The 24,688-nt window shown below is 51.2% G+C and overlaps 1 protein-coding gene across 9 annotated transcripts; it reads right to left on the reverse strand.

Moving 5' to 3' along the window:
• Positions 1–10,981: 10,981 nt before the first annotated feature.
• Positions 10,982–24,640, reverse strand: DUSP13 (dual specificity phosphatase 13). 9 transcript variants are annotated; one of them, XM_047761979.1, is made up of 7 exons: positions 24,425–24,639; positions 21,769–21,976; positions 19,344–19,448; positions 18,108–18,202; positions 14,061–14,234; positions 12,141–12,361; positions 10,982–11,437 (listed from the first exon to the last, which is right to left on the reverse strand). In XM_047761979.1, exons 1-7 carry the CDS (start codon positions 24,631–24,633, stop codon positions 11,235–11,237), a joined length of 1,215 nt encoding a protein of 404 aa, XP_047617935.1. In that variant the 5' UTR covers positions 24,634–24,639; the 3' UTR covers positions 10,982–11,234. The 9 variants fall into 9 exon arrangements, 7 of the variants coding, with proteins under 7 accessions (XP_047617935.1, XP_047617934.1, XP_047617936.1 ...); XM_047761978.1 differs by having other exon boundaries at positions 19,245–19,448; XR_007132388.1 differs by lacking the exons at positions 10,982–11,437; positions 12,141–12,361; positions 14,061–14,234; positions 18,108–18,202; positions 19,344–19,448 and adding exons at positions 20,904–21,165; positions 21,397–21,472; positions 23,424–23,641.
• Positions 24,641–24,688: the final 48 nt, after the last annotated feature.

Raw genomic sequence — 24,688 nt, forward strand, 5'->3', positions numbered from 1 at the left:
ACTTTGGTGTCTGTGCACAGGTTCTCAGACTGTGCCTGAGCGGTCAGTTCTCAGGGAGGGAGGACAGTGAGAGAGGCCCAGGAGCCAGAGAGAAACCCTCACCGCTGCAGTCAGGCTGGCTTGGGATGGATGGAAAATTTGCTCATTCTGCATCCCAGTAGGGCACCTATTACGTGCTGGGCAGTGTTCTAGAAACTAAGGGAAAGGTAACAACAAGTGATATTAAGTCACCGCCTGGATATTGCTGTTGTTCTTTTCACTGGAATGTTCCAAGAGAGTGAAGCATCTTTACTTTTTTTTTTTTTTAAGCTCTCCTCACCTTCCTCGCAAGCCCCTCTCCACCTGCTGGGAGTTGCGGACACTTAAATTTGCTAAGTAATGATACTCAGCCTCTTCCCACTGAACAGCTCAAACCTTCAGAATCCTCCTCTGTTGTGCAGACCCGTCGGGGTCTATTGCAAGAGCCAAGCTGGGGGGTCGAGGGGAAGCTTTGGTGCCATGGGCTTCCTTGAGTCTGGCTGCTGCTCTGGTGGGGCAAAATGATCTCCTTCCAGAAGGCTAAATAGGTAAAGAGGAAAGCACCCCCACCCCTTCACTTTCTCCCTGTGATGTGGTCTTAGTGAATGGAGGTCACCACCTGGAGGCCTCACTGCCACCTGCCCCTCTCTTATCCCTTGTTCTCTTCAGTCATTCACTTTCTTTTACTTTCTTACCTGAACATCCTCTGGTCCCCCTCCTACTGGATTTGGCCTCTTTTCCCCATTTGTCTGGGGCTATAATGGTGAAGTGACTTCCAGGTAGGGTTGACTGACGTACAAATACCTTTTCAGTAGGGGTTCCCACTGTGGCACAGCAGGGTAAGTATCTGGTGTTGCTGCAGCTGTGGCATAGGTTGCAGCTGCAGCTTGGATTTGATCCCTGGCCTGGGAACTTTCATATGCTGTGAGTGTGGCTAGAAAAAAAAAATTAGTATAAGTTATGTTCTCTGCAGTATTTGGGATCTGATTATTATTTGTTACTTATCTGAAATTCAAATTTAACTGGTGTCCCATATTATACCTGGCAATCCAACGTCTAGGGAACTTGACTGTGGAGGAGAGGAATGAAAAACACAGCTATTTAGTATTTTCAAAATACTATGCCTGACAGAAGTCTTTATCCTTGCTGGCCTCTTGGCTGGACAGACTTAGAGGGGCCTCAGAAAGAAGGAGGCTGCCCCGCACCTCCTTCCTAGCACGGGTTACTCCCAGCTCCTCAGAGGAGCCCATTGTGTGTGTTATATGAAGAAAGTAGAGGAGAAGGTGAAGCAACCAACCTTGGCTTCCTGCCCTTCCCCACCCCCCAGTCACAGCCGGCAGGTTTCCCTGGGGTGTGGGGAGCCCCATCCTGCTGGCAAAGCTATTGCTTACCTAGAACTTTTATGAGGACATTTTTATTGAGCTGTAATTGAAAAGAAAACTCTAAGACATTCCAGATTTTTCTCAGAAGCATACTTTAGGCGTGTGTGTGTGTGTGTGTGTGTGTGTGTGAGTGTGACATTTAACTTTTCTCTCCTCTTCCCTAAATTAAGGACCAGAATAAAGATGAACTGAGAGTCTGGAGAGCCTGTAAAACTCTTTTCATTAAGCAAATATTCTCGTGTTTGGAGAACCGGGGTTTTATGTAAGAGGGCTGAGTTTGCCGTTACAGTCTAATATCCTAATGTAAGGTTACAACCATTTCTAAGAAACTGGTAATAGAATGCAGAGCCTCTTAAATATGTAAAACTACTTGGCAAAGTTTATAAATCATATACATCTATTTTAAAGAATGAAAGTAAATCCAGATGACGGCCTTTTAGGAACAGGCCGGTTGTGACCACCCCCCTATGCCCACTGCTTTTCTGAGAGGCTGCAAGAAAAAATTGTGTCTCTCTCTTGGGGTCTGTGTGACCAGTCCTCCTATCTCCCACTTGGGAAAGCTGGAGAGCTTTCTTCCCAAGCCCCTGGCTTTCTCAGCAGGAAGGAAACACATGCAAGCATTTCTTGAGGACCTACTATGTGTCAGGCACCGGGCTTCTGTCTCCATCCTCACAGCAGTCCTGCGCAAGGCTGGGATCCATCCCACTTTTGACACTTGAGGAATGTGAGGTTCAGAGGAGCTGACTATCTGTCTGGGCTCGCAAAGCCGGTTAAAGGATGGAGTCCAAGATTTAAAGAGGCAGCATTGTCAGCGCTATGGCTCAGGTCGCCACTGTGGTGCAGTTTCCATCCCTGGCCTGGGAACTGCTGTACGCCGCAGGTGCAGGGGGGAAAAAAAAAAAAAAGATGGAGTCTGAATGAAAACCCAAGCCCATGTGTGTCCAAGACTCCTGTTATTCCAGCCACCCAACTCAACAGTGGTATATATTGTGATCTCCCCGCCTGGAGATAGATGTACTGCTGCTTCTCAGGAGGCACCAGGATGCACAAAGCTGGACTGAGAGTGAGTGGGATCAGGCCAGCCCCTGTGTGTGGTGGCCGTTTTGGGACAGGACTGCATCCACTGACCTGTTGTCCTGCCAAAGAAACTCATTCTCGTTAGGGCATGCCTGTGGTCTGAGTGAAATTCAGGAAATGAATAGAAGAGGTTCTTTGAGGTGCTCAAAGATAAAACTATCAAGTGACCTCAGGGATTCACACACTAGAAAACAAGGAATCTCCTGGAGAATGGGAATCCACCATGACTCTGGTGACCAGGTCCGTGTGGGGGTCTCATCTGGTGCAGGCTGCTCCTCAACCTCCAAGGCTCTGGCTCTACGGGGACCTGGTCCTTCTCTGCTTGGCTTCTCATCTCCCTGTGACCACCAGCTGAATCCCTCTGCTTTCCCAGGGCAAGATCACCTATCAATGGCAGCCTCTTACATCAGACACCCAGGCCTCTGGCTGCCTGTGGGTCAGGAGATGAGTAGTTAAGACCCACTTGGCTGCAAGTAACAGACTTGAAAAATAGTGGCTTAACCAAGTAAAATATTTCTTTCTCTCTCATGTAAAGGAAGTGTGGAGGCCGAGTAGTCCAGGACTAGAGGGAAGTCCAACCAATGCCATTCACTCTCTAAGCGGCTCCATGGAGAAGAGGGGGTGGGGGGAACATCTTTGTATGCATCCTTTCCCCTTTAAAGAGACTTCTCAGCAATTCCACACAATCATCCAAGTGTATCTCATTGGCCAGAACATAGGCACATGGCCACGCTTACCCGCAAGGCAGGTTGGGATAGGTTCTGCTTGAACAAGGTGCATTGCCATTCAGCTAACAATTGAGGTTCATTACCAAGGTCAAAGGGGCGAAGGGATATGGGGAGCAAGAAGTCCGTGCCCATGTGCCCATTCTGATGTAACCATCTATGGCTAGGACAGCAGAGTCATATGGTAGTGTGTGACACTGGGACTCCCTCAGAAAGGGGCGCTGGCATGATGGGGGCCTTCCATGGGCTGTACAGAGTGCTGTCTTTGTGGTGTGGTCTATAAAGGACTATGAGAGCCTCTCATCCCACCCCCAACTTTCCCCTTAGTCGTGCTGCCTGCAAGTTCAACATTCAATTGAAACATTACCTTCCCACCACCCGTCTCCCTTTTTTTAATTGCCAATACCCACAGCATATGGAAGTTCCCAAGCTAGGGACTGAATCCGAGCTGCACCTGCAACCTATGTGGCAGCTGCAGCAATGCCAGATCCTTTAACCCACTGCACTGGGCCAGGGATCAAATCTGTGCTTCCACAACAACCTGAGCCACTGCAGTTGGATTCTTAACCCACAGTGCCACAGCAGGAACTCCCTAGCACCCCTTTTAAAGTGTGCACATGATCCTGGGGAAATTAACATGTCCTCAATTTTTTATACTTGCATGTGTATTTTCTTACATCTGCCTGATTGGGCATCCTCTGCCCTAGTCACTACTAGAGTCAAGATGGCCCGAGCGGCCAACAGCACTAAGCTGATGCCCTGGGAAGCTTGAAAACTAGTCTAACGGGGTCCCAGTTGTAGGTCCCAGGAGCCCTGCTGTGGGCCCAGAGGGTAGAGGAGATGAAGTCTGGATGCACTGATGGAAGGCCCTGAAATAGCAGCTGGGGTGCAGGCAGTCTCCGAGGAGGACACATTCATTCCAGCAGCTCCCAAGGAGTAGGGGCCAGGGTGTCCAGACGCCAGATGGCTCAGGAAGCAGGGGTGAAGAGATTAGTGCTGAGACATAGATGTCTAACCTGCAAAGAGCTGAGGGATGTTGGGAAGGGGAGAATACCAGTCACTGGTTCCTTCTGCCTGCCAAGGAGGAAGGGACCTAGGTAGGTAGGGCTGGTGTGGAGTCTTTTCCTTTGAGCTTTCCTCAAACCAGCTTTCCCCCAGGCCCCAGTAGCTGCAGGGTTGTTATTGCAGCAGCTCCCCTCCCCAGCCCCGGTGAGGGAGGAAATGGAAGAGGCAGGTGTCAAGGCCAGGCTGAGAGCCCACGGCCAGCAGATCCACAGGGGCCTCCTGGTGGCCAGGAAGTCTTGGGCTGCTCCGTGGGAGTCTGTTGGCCTGGAAGGCAGGGCAGCCAGAGCTTAGAACAGAGATTGGGAAAGGAGGGGTTGTTTCATTCCTGGCAGCCTCCCCACTTTGCCCACCCTAAACCCTTTGCCACCAACATTCTCCTCGGATCTCTAACTATCTTCTGGTTTAGAGTGGGGCTCTGGGCAGGTATAAGCGAGGGATCTATTGTCATCTGTACTCTTTTGTAGCTGTGGGACATCTTCATGTACTTGGTGATGTGGTGGCTCCTCTGGCCTTTTCTCATTTACCTATTCCTGCAGAGCCTGATTTAGTGGTTAAAAACTAGGACTTTGGAGAGTTCCCATTGTGGCTCATTGGGTTACGAACCTGACTAGCATCCATGAGGATGCAGGTTTGCTTCCTGGACTCTTTCTGTGGGTTAAGATCTGGTGTTACTATGAGCTGTGGTGTAGGTCACAAATGCAGCTTGGATTCTGCATTGCTGTGGCTGTGGTATAGGCCAACAGCTGCACCTCTTGTTTCAACCCCTAGCCTGGGAACTTCCAAATGCTGCTGGCATTGCCCTGGGACTTTGGGTCAGACCTGGCCCTGCTGCTATTACCTATTGATATATAACAAACTACCCTAAATGTTAGTGACTTAAAACAAGAGTGTTGTCTTTTATCTCATGATGTTGTGGGTCTTTTTTTTTTTTTGTCTTTTCTTGGGCTGCTCCCACAGCATATGGAGGTTCCCAGGCTAGGGGTCTAATCGGAACTGGAGCTGCTGGCCTCCGTCAGAGTCACAACAATGTGGGATCCAAGCCGCGTCTGTGGCCTACACCACAGCTCACAGCAACGCCGGATCTTTAACCCACTGAGCAAGGCCAGGGATCGAACCCACAACCTCATGGTTCCTAGTCGGATTCGTTAACCACTGAGCCACGACGGGAACTCCCATTGTGGGTCCTTAATTCAGATAGGTTCAAGTGGACCGTTCTGTTCCACGTGGTGTTGACACCTATTCCAAGTGGTATTCAGCTGGCAGGTGTGCTGGTATGGAGGATCCAAGAAGAGACTACTCTCACGCCAAAGGACTTGGCAGGGAAGCCAGAAGGCTGGACTCAGCACGGCCTGTCAACCAGTTCACCTACACATGGCTTCCCTGGCTTGCTGGTCTTGGGGGAGTCAGACTTCTGCATGGTGGCTTGGGGCTCCCATAGAGAGTGTTCTAAGAGACCTGGACTGAAGTTTGCAAGGCATGTTATGACCCAGCCTCGGAAGTCCCAGAATGCCACTTCCTCCCCAAATTCTATCGGCAAATAAGTCACTAAAGAACAACTCAAAATGAAGGCTCAGGAAGCATTAAAAAAAAACAGGCTTGCTGACTGAGTTTGCCGTATGGTTCTACTGCTGCTAGCTAAGTGACCTTGAGAAAGTTTACTTAAACTCCCTTTGAACCTCAGTTTTCACATCTGTTAAGATGGGAATATTAATAATGGTATCTACCACTACGGCTTATGAAAATTAAGTGATTATATCTCATAGCAAAGCCTGCTCTGGACACATCTACTCACCATCATCAATATTTTTAGTTTCCTTTTCATCCTGGGCACCCCGCTAGACTACATTTCCCAGCTGCCTCTGCAGCTAGGTGTGGCCATGTGACTGAGCTGAGGTCATGGGAACTAGAGGGGAAGTGATATATCTGGCCTCTATATCCTCCATGCTTGCTCCCTCTTCCACCCATCAACTTGAGTTGTAAGAGGGAAATAAAAGGTTGTCAGAGCCACTAACCTGACTAATGCCTGGGCACATAAGCTCTCAATTAAAGTGAGCTGTTCTCTGGCTTAACTTCTGTGCACCTTTGTTTTTGTAAAATGGGTTTGTAATAGGACTTACCCCTTAAGGATGTGAGGATTAAATGAAATGTACAGTTGACCTTTGAGCAATGAGGGGGATTGGGGCCACAGACCCTCCCACGGAGTTGAAAATTTACATGTATGACTTATAGTTCACTCTCCCTATACATGTTTCCTCCATATCCACGGTTCCTCTGGGTCTGTATCAGTGATGCATGTGGGTGGATTTAACCAACTGTGGATTGTGTGGTACTATAGAATTTACCATGGAAAACAATCTGGGTTTAAATGAACCTGTGCAGTTCAAACCTGTATTGTACAAGGTTTGACTTACTGGCTTAGCTTCTCTTTGATCACAGTTATTTGGCCTAAACACTATAAATCGGTTATCATTACTTTCTTCTTGAAGCAAGATTATCCATAATAAAGCCTCTTGATGGTCTTAAAAGAATAACATGTGAATTTGCAGTATTTTGGGCCAAACACCAATAATAATGGCACCGTTTAAATTCAGGATATTTCCTAAAACCCATTTGCTAATGGATTTTACAACCTAGCTATAGAGACTAGGATGTTTCTAATTTTAAAAGTTAGTCAATTTATTTTTGATTTTTGAAATTGGGAAATATCTTAAGAATACAAAAAAAAAACCCACCAAAAAACAAAACCCAGCTCCTGACACCTGTATTCCCGCAACTCAGTGTGGTCACACTTTAACAATCAAACACACATTTGATTTGTGTTTTTTCTAAAGAAATAAAACATCACAATGAAAGTGAAATGAGAAGATGTAGGATATATCTAAAGCACTTAGCACAGTGCCTGGCATATGCAAAGCAGTCGGTAATTGTCAACAAATTTTGAAACTTTATTTTGAAGTAATTTTAGATTTACAGAAAAGTTAGAAAGATCGAAGAGACATTTCTTAGATGCTCTTCACCCGACATTCTCTAATGTTAACTTCTTATATAATCACAGTATAGTTAACTTATCAAAGACATTAAAATTGATGTAACACTATTAACTAAACCACAGACTTTTCCCAGATTTCATCAGTTATTCTATTTGTGTCCTTTGTTAATCCCAGATCCATCTGGGATACCACACTGCGTTTACGTCAGCTCCTTTCTAATCAGTCGTTCATTCATTCAGTGCACTGAGAGTGCTGCCAACTTTTAGTCAAAGACCTGGGGTTCTGTGCGGCAGGCGATGCCAGAGGTCCTTGTACTGTGTACCGTGAAAGTAGTCACAGCTCTCATTTTTGAGAACTCGTCACATGTTGTACGAAGCCCTTTCAATATGCCCCACTTAGTCCTTATAACAGTCCTATGTGTTGGCTGTTATTACTCCCATGTTACCGGTGGGGAAAACTGAAGTATGGTGAGGTTAACTGAGTTCACACACTTCGTAAGGAGCAGATGTAGAATTTGAACTTGGTCATCTGGCTCCAAAATCATGCTTTGAACAACTCCCTATTCCTTTCACAAGGCTGCTGTATAGAACAGGAGGAGCACATGCATCATCACACACTCTCTGGGGCAAGTGTGGCAGGCAGGGTGACTTCTTGGTTCAGGTGCCTCTGGAGCTCAAACTCTGTTTCCTTGGGTGCTCTGGGGAATGTTTGGTTTTCCCTGTCTTCTGAGGGCTTCCTTTCCACTTCCCCCTATAGCCCCAGATGCTGAGCCCAACCCTCAGAACCCCAACAAGGTATCCTGCTGAAACCCCAGGCCCAGGGTGTGGCTCTGCCCCAGGATCTGGGCACTCCACCCCAGCCCGCAGGGACAGGCTGCCCACACTCATAGACCCGGATGTTGATTTAGAGTCTAGCTTTTGGAGCCACTATTTTGGATCCTGCTGACCATGCACAGGCAAGAAATAGCAACAAGGGCTGAGTTGTCAGGCTGAAGCGGGGGATCCGAGGGAACGGGGCGTGGGCAGGCTAGGCTACTGAGTGGCAACTAGATTTGTCTGCTCTGGAGAATTAGAGGCCCCACCAATCAAGGATGAACGGAGACATTTTCCATCCCCTTGGGCTGGAGAAGGGCCCTGCCTGGTTGGGCACAGCAGCACCAGCCCCTCTGTCATCCTCCAGCTAGGAGGTATGTTTACCCTTTAGAAAAGGCCCAGAGAACACTTGAGGCAATAATAGCCAGCCAGGGTTAGAACCAAGTGCTGCAGCGGGGAGAGCAGAAGAGATGCTGGGCGGTACCTGCCCTTTAAGGCCAGAGCCCAGAAATCCTGGACCTAAGAGGCAACATCCAGCCTTGCTTTAGCTTCTCTGAGCATCAACTGGTTCATCTCTAAAATGAGCCTGTCAATCCCTACAGTTCAGACAAAGCTGTATATGCTGGTGAGGTTTATGAATTGCAGGGGTGAGCGGGGCCTAAAACACAGCCTGTGCTCAGCTCCCTGAGTTGGACACCATGATCTGGGGCTACCTCTGCTTGGGAGGAAGGGGTGCCTTTTCCTTAACCAAACTCTGTGCCTGGGAGTGCTTCTGCTCAAAAGGCTGGTTTGGTCAGAGGGAGGCCCCTTTTTTGATTTGCTACTAAGGAAAAGCACTTGCCCTCCGGAAACAGAGCAGATGGTGGAGAAGGGCAAAGGCCCCTTAAGCCCCCAGAAGAGGGCAGGGCTGTCCCCAGAAAACTTGGGTGGGGAGGGAAGAGGGGGTCAGGGGTTGCCAAATGGTGAAACGTGTGCGGGTGGAGTTGGGAGGAGAGGAGGTGTCCTCTGGAGGTGGGCCAAGTCCTGGGGCCAGCTGGGATCTACTCCCTTTGGTGGCCTCTGCAGAGAGGGCCCCATATCACAGAACTGTACCTGAGGGCAAGGTCATAGGCAGAAGGTGTGGAAGTCATGGGGACTTTGAGCCCAGGGAAAGCCCTAGTGAGAGACAGCCAGGTAGAAGAGAATGAAAAGGCACCAGGCAATTGCCATTCAGAGTGACAGGTGATACCACAAGGGGTGGATGGATATTTTGGTAGCTTGAGAAAGAGCACCTCACTCAGGCTTTCAGGGTCCAGGGAAATCCCCAGAAGTGATGGCTAAACTGAGACCTCAAAGATACCCCAGTGATAATGGGTGAAGATGTGCATTCACATGGTGCAACCTCCAGCACGTGCAAGGCACCAAGAAGGCAGAGAGTGGAACATTCTGGGAACTGCCAGCGGATTTACCATGTCTTCATTACGCAGTATGTAGAGGAACAGAATCACAAGAGCGATGTCTGGAGACATGAGAAGGTCTCAGAAACTGAAGCCTCCTTGTGTTTTGTTAAGGTGTCTGTCCTTCAGGGGTCGTAAGTGGAGGAGTGACATGATCAGATTTTCATCTGAGTAGGATGGGGCCTATGTGGAGATTGGAGGGGCAAGGATAGAGGCAAAGAGACCATCAGGGGCCTGAGCAAGAATTCAGGTGAGAGGTGGTATGGTTTGAACTTGGATAGTCAGCAAAGATGAAGCTAAGCAAGCAGGTCTGAGCCCTATTTAGCCAGTGGAATTGGTAGGCTAGTTGGAAGGGAGGCAGGAGTCCAGGGTGATGCCCATCACTGACTTGGGCAACAATACCTGTCAGAACGCTTCATTCAAATGGGGAGCTAGGAAGAAGAGTGGGTCTGGATGGGAGTTGATCAAAAGTGCAGTTTGAAGTTCAAGTGCAATATTCGCATGAAGGTGGCCAGCAGGATAGAGAGGTTTTGAGCTCAGAAGAGAGAATCAGGCAGCCGTAGGGATCTCAGAGTCCTCAGCCTAGAGATGCAAACTGAGACTGTGAGAGCAAGACCCTGAGGGAGAGAAAGAGCAGAGGCCACCACTCTCAGAAACCTTGACATTTAAGGGCCAGACAGGGTTAAATAGGAAAAGCCAGAGAGGTAGAAGGAAAGCCAGCGCTATAATCCTCACACATACTCATGTACAGGTGAGGGACCTGGGGCTTTTTATATTGTTTTAATTAATCTGGCGAGAAGCATGAAACTCAGAACCAAATGTTGCCCCATCACATAACTGCCCTTTGCCAGGACTTCTGACATGTCTCTTCCCCATCCTTGATCCTCTTTTTTAATACTTCTATAAGGTTTCTATAATTTTCGTCAGTCCTTTTGCAAGTTGAGTGAAAATGAGTAGACTGATGATGCAGGATATTTGTGCACAGCAGATTTTTCATAGTGGGTTTTTATCTTTTCAAAGAATCAGCTTTTAGTTTCATTGATCTTTTCTAATGTTTACTTAAATTCTGTTTCATGTATTTCTTCCCTGATCTTTTTGATTTCTTTCCTTCTACTAAGTTTGGATTTTGTTTGTTCTTCATTCTCTAGTTGTTTAGGTATAAAGTTAGATGGTTTATTTGAGATTTTTCATGTTTTCTGAGGTAAGCTTGTATTGCTATATACTTCCCTCTTAAAACTGCTTTAGCTGCATCCCAGAGGTTTTGGATCGTTGTGTTTTCATTTTCATTTGTCTCTAGGTAGGTAGATGGTTTTTGATAAGGTGGAGGGTGGGGGGGATTGGTGACACATTGAACTTTGGTCTTTATTCATACAATGGACTCAGACTCTGGGCTGCCACCCTGAGTTGGCAAGCCTTCTGGGACCTCTTGATCATCCTGGGAGTGAGCCACTACCCCACAAACCACCATATCACCTGTCTTTATATGATGAACCTTTTATTATAGAGACAGACTGAACTCTCTTTTGCGTAAAGAATCTTTGGATTGGGTCGGGGAATCTACCTGCTGAAGGTCAACACCCAGTTCTCCCTGCCTCTGCCTCAGCTAATCCCCGACTTGCTATTTACATCGCAAGCTCACTGGCAACAGCAAAGCCTGTGGTCCCCAGAGCCAGGCTGGCTGGGTGGGCCATGCTGGCTGGAGGGTCAGGAAGCCTGGCTGCCCACCAGGTCAGAGCCGCCCCGTCTCCCGCCCCAGTCGGTTGTCCAGAACCTGGAGCTGCTGGAGGAAGCCTGAGTTGGGGCAGATATCGCGGTGGGCCTGCACTGTCTGGATGGCCTCCACCAGTGTCATGTTCTCGCAGATCATAAGGAAGGCCAGGACAACTGTGGCAGAGCGGCTCACCCCCATGGCACAGTGTACCAGCACGCGGCCTGTTGGGAGACCCAACCTAGCATCAGCTACCTGTCCTCTTAGGGAATCAGAGATGCTTCTGGCCATCCCATCCCTCAGCCCGCCCATCACAGCATCCCGGCATCCTAACACTGCCCTCCCTGTTGACACAGGGAGCAACAGAGGCCCAGAGAGGAAAGGGACTGGCTCATGGTCACATAGCAAGTTAGTAGTGGGGTGATGGTGGACAGCTGGGATTCCCTTCTCCTGGTCCAAGGTGCTTCCTCTGGCATCCTTTGCAACTCTAGCACATTGGGGGGGTCAGTAGTCCTGGAGTCCCTTAGGTTTACATCAGATGACAGGGGGTGTCCACCTACCTCCCTTTCCCCTCAGTTCTGTCCTCCCACCTGCTTCTGCAGCTCTGCACTGGGGCCTCATCTTAGAGGAGCCTGCTCAAGAGCCTTTGCTAGGTCCTGTACCTGCCCAAGACCTGGCCTCTTACTGAGGGATACAGTTACTATGATGACCACATTGGACCTTGATTTTATCTATGGTTGTTGGTTTCCAGGGTGTCCCTGAAGGGGGCACTCACTAAATGATAGTAGCTCTCTGCCCCCTGGGGTGGGAGGGTTGCTGAAGGACTGCCCCCCCCCACCCCCACCAATCAATGCTGCTGGAAAGGTGGATAGCCCCAAGTCCTGCCTGTACCCCACCTCCACCCCAGTGCCTTCCCCAGCAGCTGACCTCGGGGAACACTGAGGGCAGTTCGGATGTATCGAGCAACAGGCAGGAAGTAGACACTGAGATCGAAGAAGGGGTTGTCATCAGCCTCAATGCCGTAGTACTCCAAGGACATACCGCGGTAGAACTTGGCACCTGTGTCCACCTGAAACTTGCCTGCAGCGACATTCACGATGTGGGTGATGCCCAGCTGGGTCAGCTTGGTTTTGTCCCGGGCTACGTACCTGGAGGGGAGGGCACAGGGGGAGTTGGGAGGTGGCTAGAGCTCACAGCGTCAGCTCCGGCTGCACTGGAACTTGCCTCCTTGCCTCCTCTGCCATCTTCCTCCAAGGGAAGGGACTGGAACTAGTGAACCAGCCCTGGTGAAGGGGCTCCTTCAGTAGAAGTTCAGGACTTCCTTTCAATCAAGCCAACCTTTCCAGAGGGCAGTTCAGACATACGCATCAAAAGCCTCAAAAATGTACATTTACTTTGCCCCAGCAGGTCTCCTTCTAGGAACTTCAAAGAATCCCAAGTGTACCCACAGACATATGTAAACTGGATCTAATGATATTTAAGATAGCGAAAATGTGGGAGAAAATCACTAACGATACTCTAATAGGAGATTGACTGTGGTATAGCCATAGTCAATGAATGAAATGCTACCTGACCACTAAAACATGGTAGAGAGATGCATGTGAACAGGAAAGGTGTTTGTGCTACATTGAGAACCTGTGAAAATGCAGAATAAAACAAAACATTGCGTAAAAGGGTTTTTAAAATATGTTGTGCAATTCCATTTTAAAAGTTTTCTATATATATATATATATATATATATATATATATAAAGCAGATTACAAAATGGGATTGTAAAGTGATACCATTTTTTGTTAAAAAAAATTTGTGAAAAAGCATTTATGTAAGTATGTGGTATGTATTTTTAAAAAGTCAATGAGGACTTTATTACTAGTTATCTCCGAGTGTAGTGGGGGGAATACATATCATATTGTTAACAAGCTATTGGGAGTTCTCTTGCGGTGCAGCAGGTTAAGGATCTGGCGTTGTCACTGCAGTGGCGCAGGTCGCTGCTGTGGCATGGGCTCAATCCCTGTTCTGGGAATTTCCACATGCCTTGGGCATGGCCAATAAAAACAGCAACCATAACAAGCTATTGACCCATGTTTTCTAAATATTAAGGAAAAGTTATAAAATTCATATATTGATATTCATATATATTGATCCATATGTTCTAAATTTTAAGAAAACTCTCGGGGAAAGTGACTTTCCACTTCCTGCTCTCTCCATATACGCTGTAGAGAAATACATGTGTGTTCCCAGGACACATGTATGAGAATGCTTCTGGGATCACCGTGCATAATAGCTCCAAAGTGGAAACCACTCAAATAGAATGCATCAACTGTGGTGTATTCACACAAATGGATAATATATAAGCAACAACAACAAAAAATGAATGGACTGCAGCTATACTTAATCTCCCAATTTTGAGCAAATAATGCCAGGCACTAAATACACAGTACAATTCTATTCGTAACACTTGAAAAGATAGGCAACACCAGAAGTGGTAAAACTATAAAGAAAAGCAAGGAAATGATTGTTTTAATACTCAGTGGTTATCTATAGGGAAAAGGGTTTTAATGAGAAGGGTTCAACCAGGCACAAATGATAAGGCCCTATAGCTTGATCTGGGTGGGGAAACTCTTGGCGTATGCTTCGTGTACTATCCTATGTGTGTTCTTTTCCCACAAAGCAATAATAGTAAATAATAGTATAAATGGTAATAATAGTAAATAATAGTATAAATGGTAATAATAGTATAAATGGTAATAATAGTATAAAGAAACATGTGGAAAGAGAGGGTAGGAGGCAAAGCCGGTGTCATCTCTGCCCCTTGCAGGCTCCACCCCCACTACAAGTGGTACTTACGCATCCCCCAGGAAGAGGTTGGGCCAGACTTCATTGATGTGGCTCAGCATGGCAGCCCGACGGACCCATAGGAGGCGCTGCAGCGAGGCCAGTGTGGGCGGCTGGTAAGGGGACACCCGGACTGCCCTATGGATCTTGGGCCTCCGGAGGTCCTGCTTCTCCAGTGAGTCCATCCTGGAACAGAGTGGACACCGTGGTGGCGAGGGGTAGGCTCCCCACAGGTGGGCCCAGCTGACAGGGAGGCCCAGGCACGAAGCAGTGCCCAAGTGCCTCTGGGGTGATTGAGAAGGGCCTCTGTTATTCCTTTTTTCTTTTTTCTTTTTTTTTTTAGGGCCACACCCTCAGCATATGGAGGTTCCCAGGCTAAGGGTCGAATTGGAGCTGTAGCTGCTGGCCTGCACTACAGTCACAGCAACTCTGGATCAAAGCCACATCTGCAAACTACACCACAGCTCACAGCAATGCTGGATCCTTAACCCACCAAGTGAGGCCAGTGATTGAACCTGCATCCTCATGGATACTAGTCAGATTCGTTTCCACTGAGCCACAGCGGGATCTCCCGGCCTCTGTTATTTCTGATGAGGTTATTAACCAGCTCAACAGGGCCTGAAGCCTTGCCCCTTTCCGCAGGGAATATGGGAATCCACCCCTTGTCACCACTGTGGAGCTGAGAAGCCCTCTCTCCTGCCCTCTCCACAGGGCCCTGATGTTGGAAATTTGTCCAAGGGGCTCTTGGGGTTCCCTGTTTGCAGCAAATAGTCAGGGCAGACCCCACCTCTAAAGTCACTGGTCACTTGGGACTTTGTAGAGATGGGGATGCAGATGGCTGTGGCCCTTCCAGGGCACCTAGAAAGGCTCCCACCACTGGGCAGCTCATCTCAAGCCCTGTCCTCTACTACTTCCAGGGCTGGTCTTCAGGTCCCCACACCTTCCCTTTTTCAGGTGCTTGAGGGTCAGAGCCCATCTCTGGAGTGAGGGGCCTGGGCCCTGAACTGACATTTACTAGCATGTCCGCACTGAATGAGCCGATGCTTCTTAGGGGCCTACTGCTCGCTTGTGGTCAGTCCCTATAATACACAGGAGGAAGCTGGAGGGCAGAGACAATTGTTTTTAAGTAATACTCAAAGCAGCAGTAGAGATGCTAAGTAGCAAGGCTGGGGTTTCAGTCCAGTTCTGTGCTCCTGCAGTTCCCTCCCCAAGCCTTCCAGTTACTACCTTTGGGGACTCCAGAAAGTGGTCACTAACCCGTCTGTCTACAGGAGAGCTGGGTAGCTGTTACACATCTGCCTCTAGGCCCTGGGATTTTCCTCCTTACCCCCATGACTCAGGCCAGTGCTGCAGGTCTGGCCGCACCCAGGTGGGGTGGGTTGTGTCAGAAGTCAGCTGGCCGAGGGAGTCCGAGACCTTGCAGAGCTGGGATGACAATGGCACCAGAACCGGGGTCTGGTGCTGGGCTGGGAAGGAGGGTTTCTCTTGGCTAACGGTCCCTGGCCCCCTCAACCAATAACTAGGGAAGGTACAAACTGGGAAGAACTTCTTTGCTCTTGGGTAGGCTGTGCCAGGACCAGAAAGAGAAATGGGCACCCAGGAGGCCACCGGCTTGGCCAAGCTCAGCCAGCGGGCAGTGGGAGGGCAGGGTGGAAGTGAAGACCCGGCTTTCCCCTTCATCCCCCACTGTGACCTCTCAGGGCAGGCTGGACGGCCTGCCACCTACCTAGGGCATGGTCTGGGGCCGGGAGTAGGGGAGTGGGTGCAGGGACAGGATTCAGCTCGTGAGCGGAACGGGGGAGCTGGGGCAGGTTCCGCCCAGAACACAAACGCTGTGAAGTGGCTAGAATTCCAGGTCCTCCCCTTGGAGCCTGTGGGGGTGGGGCCTGAGGGCAGACATAGGCCACTGGGGACTGAATCCCAGTCCTTCCAAAGCCCCGGTTCCCCTCTCTGCTTGGCATCTCTGAGATTAAAGGCTCTTGGCCCTGGAACTCCCCACGGATATGGGCAGCTATGTGAAGTGGTGGGAAGAGGACTTCAGAGGGAGGGTGGAGAGCCTGGCCACACCTCATTCTGAGGCCAAGAGCAAATCTTTGGTCCTGTCTGGGCCACGTTTTATCTTTCTCATCTTGAAGATGCTGGCCTTGTCTGACTATAAGGACTCTCTGGAGAGCCTGATCTGAGAATGAAAGAGGAGTGGCTGGGTCTGCAGTCACTACAGGGTAGGGCGCAGTGTGGCGTGTTGGGGTGGGGAGAGTCCCACGGCCACACTGGTCTGGAGCTACCAGCTGGGGTTGCTGGAGCCCCAGGTAGAGTGAAATGGGACTTTGGGGAGCCTGGCAGGCGCCGGCCCAGGCCTCCAAGCTTGGGATGGAGTAAGGCTGCCACCTAGTGGCCAGTAGGTGCCTCGCAGCCCAGCGGTGCCTGGGAGCAGACAGCCAGGCTTCAGCTGAGCTGAGAGAGAAATTGAGTTCCTCCTGGAGGCTTCTGGGAGGAGAAGGACCCAGCAGAGGGGTCAGGGACCAAGGGCTGCTAGGCCACCGCCCACGCCTCCATCTCTTAGGGGCTCTGGGCCCAGGTCCGGAGAAGGGAGCCTTTTCCTTTGGACTTAAGGTACTGCTTGTTAGGCTTCACACCTGATACTCATGGATGAACCCCTTCCCTGTGCATCTGTCCCACGGTGGTCCAGCCCACCTTGTCATCCAGAGTCAGGCTCAGGCACAGCCCCCACCCAGCACCTCATCCTCCAAGCTCCAGGCACACCCAGAGAAGGGTGTTGGTGGCTGCAGCAGCCTCCTGGTTTCTGCCATCCCCAGACCTCAACTGCCAGGGACCCTGCCTGACACTTCCTCCTGCATGTCCTTGGCCAATGCAGGCTAAAGCCAATGTCCAGCGGGGAGGGGGTTCAGCTTGGTCATCTCCCCACTCACTCTGGTGCTCGTTCTGCCTCCTTCCTACAGCTTCTGCCTAAGCTGAGCAGCTGCCTCTGTGGGCAGTGCTTTTCCTGCTCTTGAGTTGCTGCTGTTTACAAGTTCAGACACTTGTTTTCTGCCTTTGTCCATACTTCTCCTTCCTTCTACCCTACTCTGCTGGTGGCCTCTGCCGCCCACGCTCTCATAGGAGCTCAGGCTCCTCCACAGCCACCCAACACCCCACCCTGCACCGCAGCCTCTGGCCTCTCTGCAGGGCAAGGGGGCAGCTGTCTGCCGTCCACCTTCTCTGCTAAAGCTCCAGGTGCTCCCCCGCCAGGTCTTCTTTCCTGCTCACTCTCTCTGCTTCCTCCTCCTCCCCAGGCAGACCCACCAGGACTGTGGCTGCAGAACAGGTGGGGCCTGGACTCTGGACTCAGGTTCAGGCCTGGGAGGAGGGCAGACCTGGGCAGAGTTCTCAGGCCTGGAGCTGTTACTGTGTGGTCTTCTCTGAGCCAGTTCTCTCAGTGGGGCTGCCGTGAGAATTCCATGAGACACAAAATGTCAGGTACCTCCCGCAGGGTCTGCCTCCCAGTAGATGCCCAATAAATGGTGCATCTTGCTATTATTATCGTTACCATTATTACTCTCACCCCCTCAAGCCTCAGCCATATCGTGGGTAGAGAGTAATTTCCCTGCAGAATGGTGGGGCTTGGCCTCTATCTCTTCATGTTTCTTGATTTTTTTTTTTTTTTGCTCTGTCCAGCAAGAATTATTATATTCACCACTTACTAAGGATGTACTATGGATCAGAAGGAGCTAAATGCTTACATTTTTCTCACTGAATCCTCACGGTACCCAGAGGAGGCAGGTAATATTATCATCCCCATTTTACAGATGAGGAAACTGAGGCTCAGAAAGATGAAGCGATATGCGAGAGGTCACACAGCCAATAAGCATGGGAGCCAGGATTCAAGCCCAGGTCATTCTGAGCTTTGTCTGTGCCTCTGTCTCTGACCCAGTCTCTCCCCGAGTCTAACCCAGTCCTCCCCTCCCCCATCACACACACATACACAGAGGCACAGGTGTCCCAGTCCTCTTTACCCAGCATGCTCTGCAGCCCCCCTTTGAAATAGGGGCACTCACCCACCTGCAAGGGTATCTGGCCTGGGCCGTGGTCTTCTCTGACGGGCACTTTGTGCTCCCGGCTTCCAGCCGCCTGTCTCTGCACACTTGATGCTGTTTCTATTTTTTGATGGGAGTTTAATTATAAAGTATGATGTGCTACTCCCCTCTTCTGGCCTCCTCGGGCCACTCCCCACTCACCCCCTGGTCCCTGGCATGGTCAGTGCCGAGCCCAGTCAGGCACCTGGCCCTGCTGGGAGCAGAGGCAGTTGGGCAGGAATCTGCCTGTGGGATGTGTGTGTGTGTGGATGTTGACTGTGAGGCGGGAAGAAGGAAGACTGCATCAGCGTTTTGAAAGCTCCCTTTGCCTTCAGGGGGTGATGTGGAGCATGGGCAGAAAGTTAAAGCTAGAAGGATCTGCCATGGAGGAAGACAGGGGAGAGACTAGCCCCAATCACACATAAACTGGCAGCATTTGCCCATGCGAGAGCCTGGACCCAGGGGTGCTAGGTTGGGAACCAAGGATTACAGGAATGCCCTGGGATTAAGATCCAGAAGACTCAGCCTGAGAAGTGTGGGCAGACAAATGGACAAAGATATAAGGGGAGTTGAGAGCAGAGCTTTGGACCATACCCAGCCTGCAGTCTGAAGCTGTGTTTCCAGAAACCACTCTGCCGCCTGCCAGGCTCCTCCCTCTTCCAGAAGGCATTCTTGGCTCAGGTATCACTGTCCCTTGAGGCCAGTGAGATGGTCTTTAAAGTCCCTTCCAAGGCTAATGGGGCAGTTAGGGACCTTGGATTGGGGCCTATTAAGAACACTCCCTGGCCCCCAGAGACTTTCCTCATATCCTGATACCTTAATATTCTGCCCCACTCACACTCCCAGAGAACTGACGCACACAGACATATGCACACCCGCAGCCACTCCTCCACTGTGTCTCTGAAGCCTAAACTCCAGGGAGCTAGGGCTCGCCGCCCCCGCCTCCCAACCCCACGACCCCCCCGCAGCTCCCTGAGTCCTGGGGAGAGCTGCTGGCCCAAAGCTATCACGAACATTTAAACTCCCCTCCAGCTCACCTCCCATGCCTCCCCACCCCTGAGGGAACTTGGGGTTCCTGGTCAAGGAGTCTCAGGGCTGGGCTGAGAGTGAAGCCCCTTCCCACCTGTGAGAACTGGAGACAGTGGCTGAGTGGGACTGCAGGCAACAGGAGGAAGCGGATGGAGTTGCAGGCTCTAAGGCGGACCCCACACTGGGCTCTTACCATCTTCTGAGTTTCCACCTGGGCCAGAGCCTCCCTCAGCACAAGCAGGGCCAGAGCCAGGGCGGCAAAGCAGCAGAGCCCCGTGGCGGGGACTAAGGACCAGCTCTGGGGGAAGAGATGAACTCCATGTTACAGGCAGATAAACCAAGGCTCAGATTGGTTGGGACTCATCAGGGCAGAGGCAAGAGCTGCCAGCTAAACCTGCTTCTGCTTTGTGTGTCAGCGTAAGGTCAAGTGGGTACCGGTGCCAAGAGAGATGAGGAGGCAGGTTTGGGCCCAGGGTTCATGGAGAGGGATGACCTCTCGCCACAGCTTCCTCATCTCTCAGAGTCCCCAGCCCCAGGGCTGCTGTGTACAGTCATGCAGATTGCTTCCTGCATGCTGGGGGCTCCAGCTACACAGGCTATTTGGTGGATGACACCCCCAGGAATTGTGCAATGCTGTAACCCAGCTGACTCCCTCAAAGCCAGCTGCCTGAGGAAAAGCGCTGAGTTCTGAGGTCAGGGTGTTTAAGGGCCCCAGGCTAAGGAAGTGGGGTAGTTAGGCATGATCAGAGATCTGCTGTTCTGCTGTGTTCCCAAAACCTGTTTAGAGGAAAGGGAACGGGCTGGGAACACGCCATTGTTGTCCCCTTCTCAGCTCCCACACCTGCAGAGCTCCCCACAATAGTTTCCCACTCAGCCTCACCCCAGGTCTAATCCCAACTCCAGCTATAACCCTCATGTTCTTCCATTACACTCACCCCCAAACTCTAAACCTGGCCCTTCATTCTGCCCTAATCCTCTTCCCTAAGATGCTCATCCTCCTGATAGCTTGAGCATGTGCTCAAGTACCCCCCCCACCCCTTGGTTGGGCTGGCTATACATTCAGAGACCAAAACAGTTCTTATGGGTGGTGGACAAGGGGAGATTCAGTCCATGCCCCGGGGAAGCTCTTGGCAGGAGGAGAAACCTGCTGTTCTTCCAACTCCCAGGAGAGCCTAGGCTAGTGCCCAATTCCCAGCTGGCACCTCCTCCAAGCCAGTGGGTGGTGAGGGTACAGCCAAAGTCAGGGTTGAGGAGAGAAGAAAGAAGGAGCATCATAGGTCATAGGAGCTGGAGGTGGAATAGGGGGAGTGGAGAGCAGCTCTGGAGGTTTAACCTTCCATCTGATGGCCCTCACTGGGGATGTGAATGTGAGGAAGATGGGCTGTTGGGGCCAGAGAGAGCCCCAGCCTGGGCAGTGTGGGAGAAGAAAGGCAGTGGGCATACTGCAGCTTCCTCACAATCTGGGGCCCCCACATCCACTACCCGCCCCCCCCCCCCAGGAAGAGACACTTCCCAACAAAGAAAGTGTAGCAGTACTTCAGCAACCATTTGTGGGCTGGGAGCCTGAGAAGTCATATTGCTGCTGGGGAAGCCCAACTCCTTCTATTGTGCAGCTGGGGACACTGGAGGCTCCAGCAGAAGGGGGGGTGGCTTGGGGAGAGGAGGTACTGGGGATCTGTTCCACTTGTGCAGTTTAAGGACGATCTGCTGTTGCTCCAAATGCACTAAACACAGAACAGGAGGGAGGCAGGGGTAGATGTCAGGAAAGGCTTTATGTCCTAAAGGGTTCCCCAGAACCAGAAAAGGAGAGAGTTTAGTGAGGATCCTTCTGCAGATCTCTGAAATCACACTGGGTCAGGGTGAAGGTAGAAATTCAGATGCTGGGTCCAAGGCAGGGAACTGAATGGCATGGCAACAGGAGAACTTTATATCAGGCAGGGCTTGTGTGATGAAGTCATGGCCAGTGGCGGCAGCACCTGTTCTTCTTCCCCACAGTGGCAATGGATGCAGCAGGGCTGACATGAGAATTAACTAAGCTTGGAGCAATAGCGGCAGCCACACTTTTTCCCTAGAGCTGGGGTCAGGGTCCAGACCTGAGGGAGGATGTGTGGAGGTGTGGGAAAGTCCAGACAGCCCTTGGGTGCAGGACTGGCTGTGCTGCCTTGCTAGGGGTCAGGTGAACCTCACAGGCTTTCAGCCAAGGAGGCAGGGCAGGGCAGCATCAGGACCAGGCTGAAGGGCCTCACCTCTTCCATTTTATGTTTTCTAGCCCTTTCCTTCTTAATGTTTCCTTTCTCTTTGGGTCTGAAGAACCTGGGTGGGCTGGGGGAGAGAGACGGACATACCAGACAGTTGTCTCAGCCAAGACCTCATGTGACCTTGGGTCAGTGAGGGGAGCCAAGCAGCTTGTGGAATGGACCAGGCCCCCTTCAACCCTCTTCTCTGGCCACATGCAGCTCTGATGTCCAGCCTCTGAACTTGTCCCATCCATCTCCCCTGCCAGCCCTCCACCATCCCTTTCCCTCCAGTTGTACCCTTGCCCTCTGCCCAGCCCTCACCTGACCTCTCACTTCTAACTGCACCCAGCCTCGGCCCCTCATGCCCTGCCCAACCCTCACCTGGCCCTTCAGCTCCGGCCTGCACCTCGAAGCTGCTGGTCCAGCTGGCACAGCTGGTGGAGGAAGCCTCGGTTGGGGAAGACCCATCGGTGCTGCCTCACGGTGATCACCGCCTGGCGCAGGGACAGCTGCTGACGCAGCATGAGGTAGGCCAGGACCAGAGTGGCGGAGCGGCTCACCCCCACCACGCAGTGCACCAGGACCTTGGCTGGGGAAGACAGCCTGGTGAAAGACCCTTTCCCACCAACCGGCCCACCCACGGGCTGAGGTGGGCACCCAAAATTCCTTTCCCTGCTCTGCTGTGGCTGTATTCTGTGACCCCAGGCAAATCATTTAGCATTTATGGGTCTCAGTTTCATGATCTGTCAAGTGGGTGTACTGATCGACACCTATTATGCCTACCCTTGGCATGGGGTCCACACCGCTTAACATGGCTTCCAAGATCCTCCATGAGCTGGCCCCTGCTGACCTTGCAGCCTCATCTCAGGCTGTCTCATCCCAACCCTCAGCTCTAGGAACACTGGGTGACTCTCCGTTCCTTGAAGCTGTCATGTTCCCTGGTGGCCTCTAGCCTCACCACATGCTCTTTCAACTGCCTGTAAGACTCTTCCCCTTCTCTTGGTCTGACTCACATCTACCACTCATCTGTCAGGTTTCAGCTGAGATACGCCTACCTGGCCACTCACGGTATCGCTTGAATCACAGATCAGCTCACCCTTTTTGCATGTGGCCCGTGGAGTACTGCTGCAGATGGGAGTCCCCCCACCTCCCCGCTCCTGTGAATTGAGCACCCTGCCCTGTGATCCACATTTGTCCACTCATCTGAGTAGCAGTCGAAACACTTTACATCTTGACTATCTTTCCACCAGGGCCCTGCCTGGCCTGAGTGTGAATTCCCTGTGTCTAGCTCAGTGCCGGGCACAGAGGAGGTAACAGTTGTTGAATGAATGGATAAAGATAGGAATGTCAACATGCTTTGGATTGAAAAGTGTTGTCTTTCCCATAACCTAGATGAGAAATGGAATCCAGGAGGGGACAACTGGCTTTGCCAGGCTCAGGGAGCAAAGGGGCATGACTGTCACCTAGGATGAACACAAAGCAGGGGCTCCAGCTTCCTCAGGCTCCTTTGTTGTACCCGAGGTAAGGGAGGATTTTTTTTTTTCCATTTGAAAGCATCAGAAGTCCCCTTGTGGCACAGCGGGTTAAGGATCTGTAATGGTCACTGCAGTGGCTTGGGTTGCTGCTGTGGTACAGGTTCAATCCCTGGCCTGGAAACTTCCACATGCTGCGGGCATGGCCAGAAGAAAAAACAAACATTTGAAAGCACTTTGCGGTAGAAACCAGACATCTAGGTACCAGACGGCAATTTCCCAAGGCTGAGGGATGCAGAGGAAGAAGTGTTTTGTTGTTTGGGAGATGTGGCTTCTGGTTCCATTGTTCCTAACTTGTGGCATGACCTTGTACTCTAAGCCTCAGTTTCCCCATCTGTGAAGCAGTGCTGTTGGATAATGGGTTGGAACACTGAGCAGAGACTTTTTAGAACCTGATGCCTTTTTTAAAACTATGGATGGGAGGCCACTGGTGTTTGAGGGGAAAGTGGACATCCCCCCAGGGCTGAGCAGGATGGGAGATGGGTTCAGACCCCCAAGTCCTACCCCCAGGTGTGTTGAGGGCACGGTGGATGAAGTCAGCTGCAGAGGAGAAGTAAGCACTGATGTTGAAATCAGGGAGGTCGTGGGCTGGCACTCCCAGGTAGCTCACGCTGCTGCCATAGAAGTCAGGGCCACCCTGACAGAAGAGGCCCCCGTGGGCGGCGTTCAGCACGTGGGTGATGCCCAGCTTCCATAGCTCAAAGCGGTTATTTGCTGTGGCCCTGGGGAGGGAAGGAAGGGGGCTGGATGCTGGTTGAGCCTTGAGGTCTAGGAAGGAGGCTTTGTCTGGTCTCCTAATTTAGAGGGATGGATCTATTAGGACCCAAAGGAACCCATGGGTTCCACAGCTTGCAACCCCACCCTAGGAGCTTTCTGGTAGGAGAGTTGGTGGTGCAAGCATTTAGCTTTGGCCCCTCCATGCTTCCTGAGGCAATATGCTCCTGCCTTGGCCAGGACAGGAAGGAAAGGATTGCTTCAGCCCTGGGACCCAGCTGCCCCTCCCTTCCTACACCATTCCCAACCATGCACATCCGGCCTTTCGGCTGTTACCTCATACCTGCTTCTGATCTGCAAATATTTAGAGGTGATTCCTTCTCTGATTCACCTTCAGCCAGGCTTCCTCACCTGCTCTGTGTCCACAGGAGGAAGGCTGGGACTGGAAAGGGGTGCTCTCACCCACCCTGTCTCATACCCCCAAATCACCATTCCCCAGTCTTTTGCCCCCTAGAACCACCAATTGTTCTGGTTGTTGCAGAAGACTCCAGAATCCCCTCAGTGCTCCCTTCAAGCAGGCAAAGTTCCTGCTCCCTTGCTCCCCCTGGTGGCTTCATCTGATCACTGCACTGTCCCCCAACACAGGAGTCCTGGAGAAAGTCTCTGGCCTGGGGAGTTCAGAGCAGAAGTACTTGCCTTTCTTCCCACCCCACCTCCATCTCTGGTAAAGATCCCAAGAACTGTCTCTCCTTGTCCCCTCCCCCACACCGCTTCAGCCAGCTACAACTCACGCATCTCCTATGTAAAGGTTGGGCCAAACTTCGTCCACGTGGCTGGAAGAAACCTTGCCTGCCCTCAGGAGTTCCTCCAGTTCCAAGATGCTGGGGCAAGGCGTGGCTTCAGCATCTCCCCTCAGCTCTGGGAGCGAGGCCTCCGCCATGGGCCAGCCCACCCACCCCTCTGTCTCTGCGGTCACTCCTCTCTGCCTCTCCAGTGTCATTTCTCCTTCCTGGAGATTGGCAGGGACAGGTGAGACAGCAGCAAGTGACTCAGCA

This window comes from Phacochoerus africanus, chromosome 15 (assembly GCF_016906955.1).
Source record: "Phacochoerus africanus isolate WHEZ1 chromosome 15, ROS_Pafr_v1, whole genome shotgun sequence".
Lineage (NCBI taxonomy): Eukaryota > Metazoa > Chordata > Mammalia > Artiodactyla > Suidae > Phacochoerus > Phacochoerus africanus.

Excerpts from the sequence above, each read along its gene's own strand:
- DUSP13 (XM_047761978.1), bottom strand. The coding sequence starts at position 24,633 with ATGACACTGGAGAGGCAGAGAGGAGTGACCGCAGAGACAGAGGGGTGG. Across the intron at positions 19,449-21,768 it reads GGCCGGAGCTGAAGGGCCAG|AGCTGGTCCTTAGTCCCCGC; the intron begins GTGAGGGTTGGG and ends CTCTTCCCCCAG. Across the intron at positions 12,362-14,060 it reads AACCTCTTCCTGGGGGATGC|GTACGTAGCCCGGGACAAAA; the intron begins GTAAGTACCACT and ends CCTCCCCTCCAG.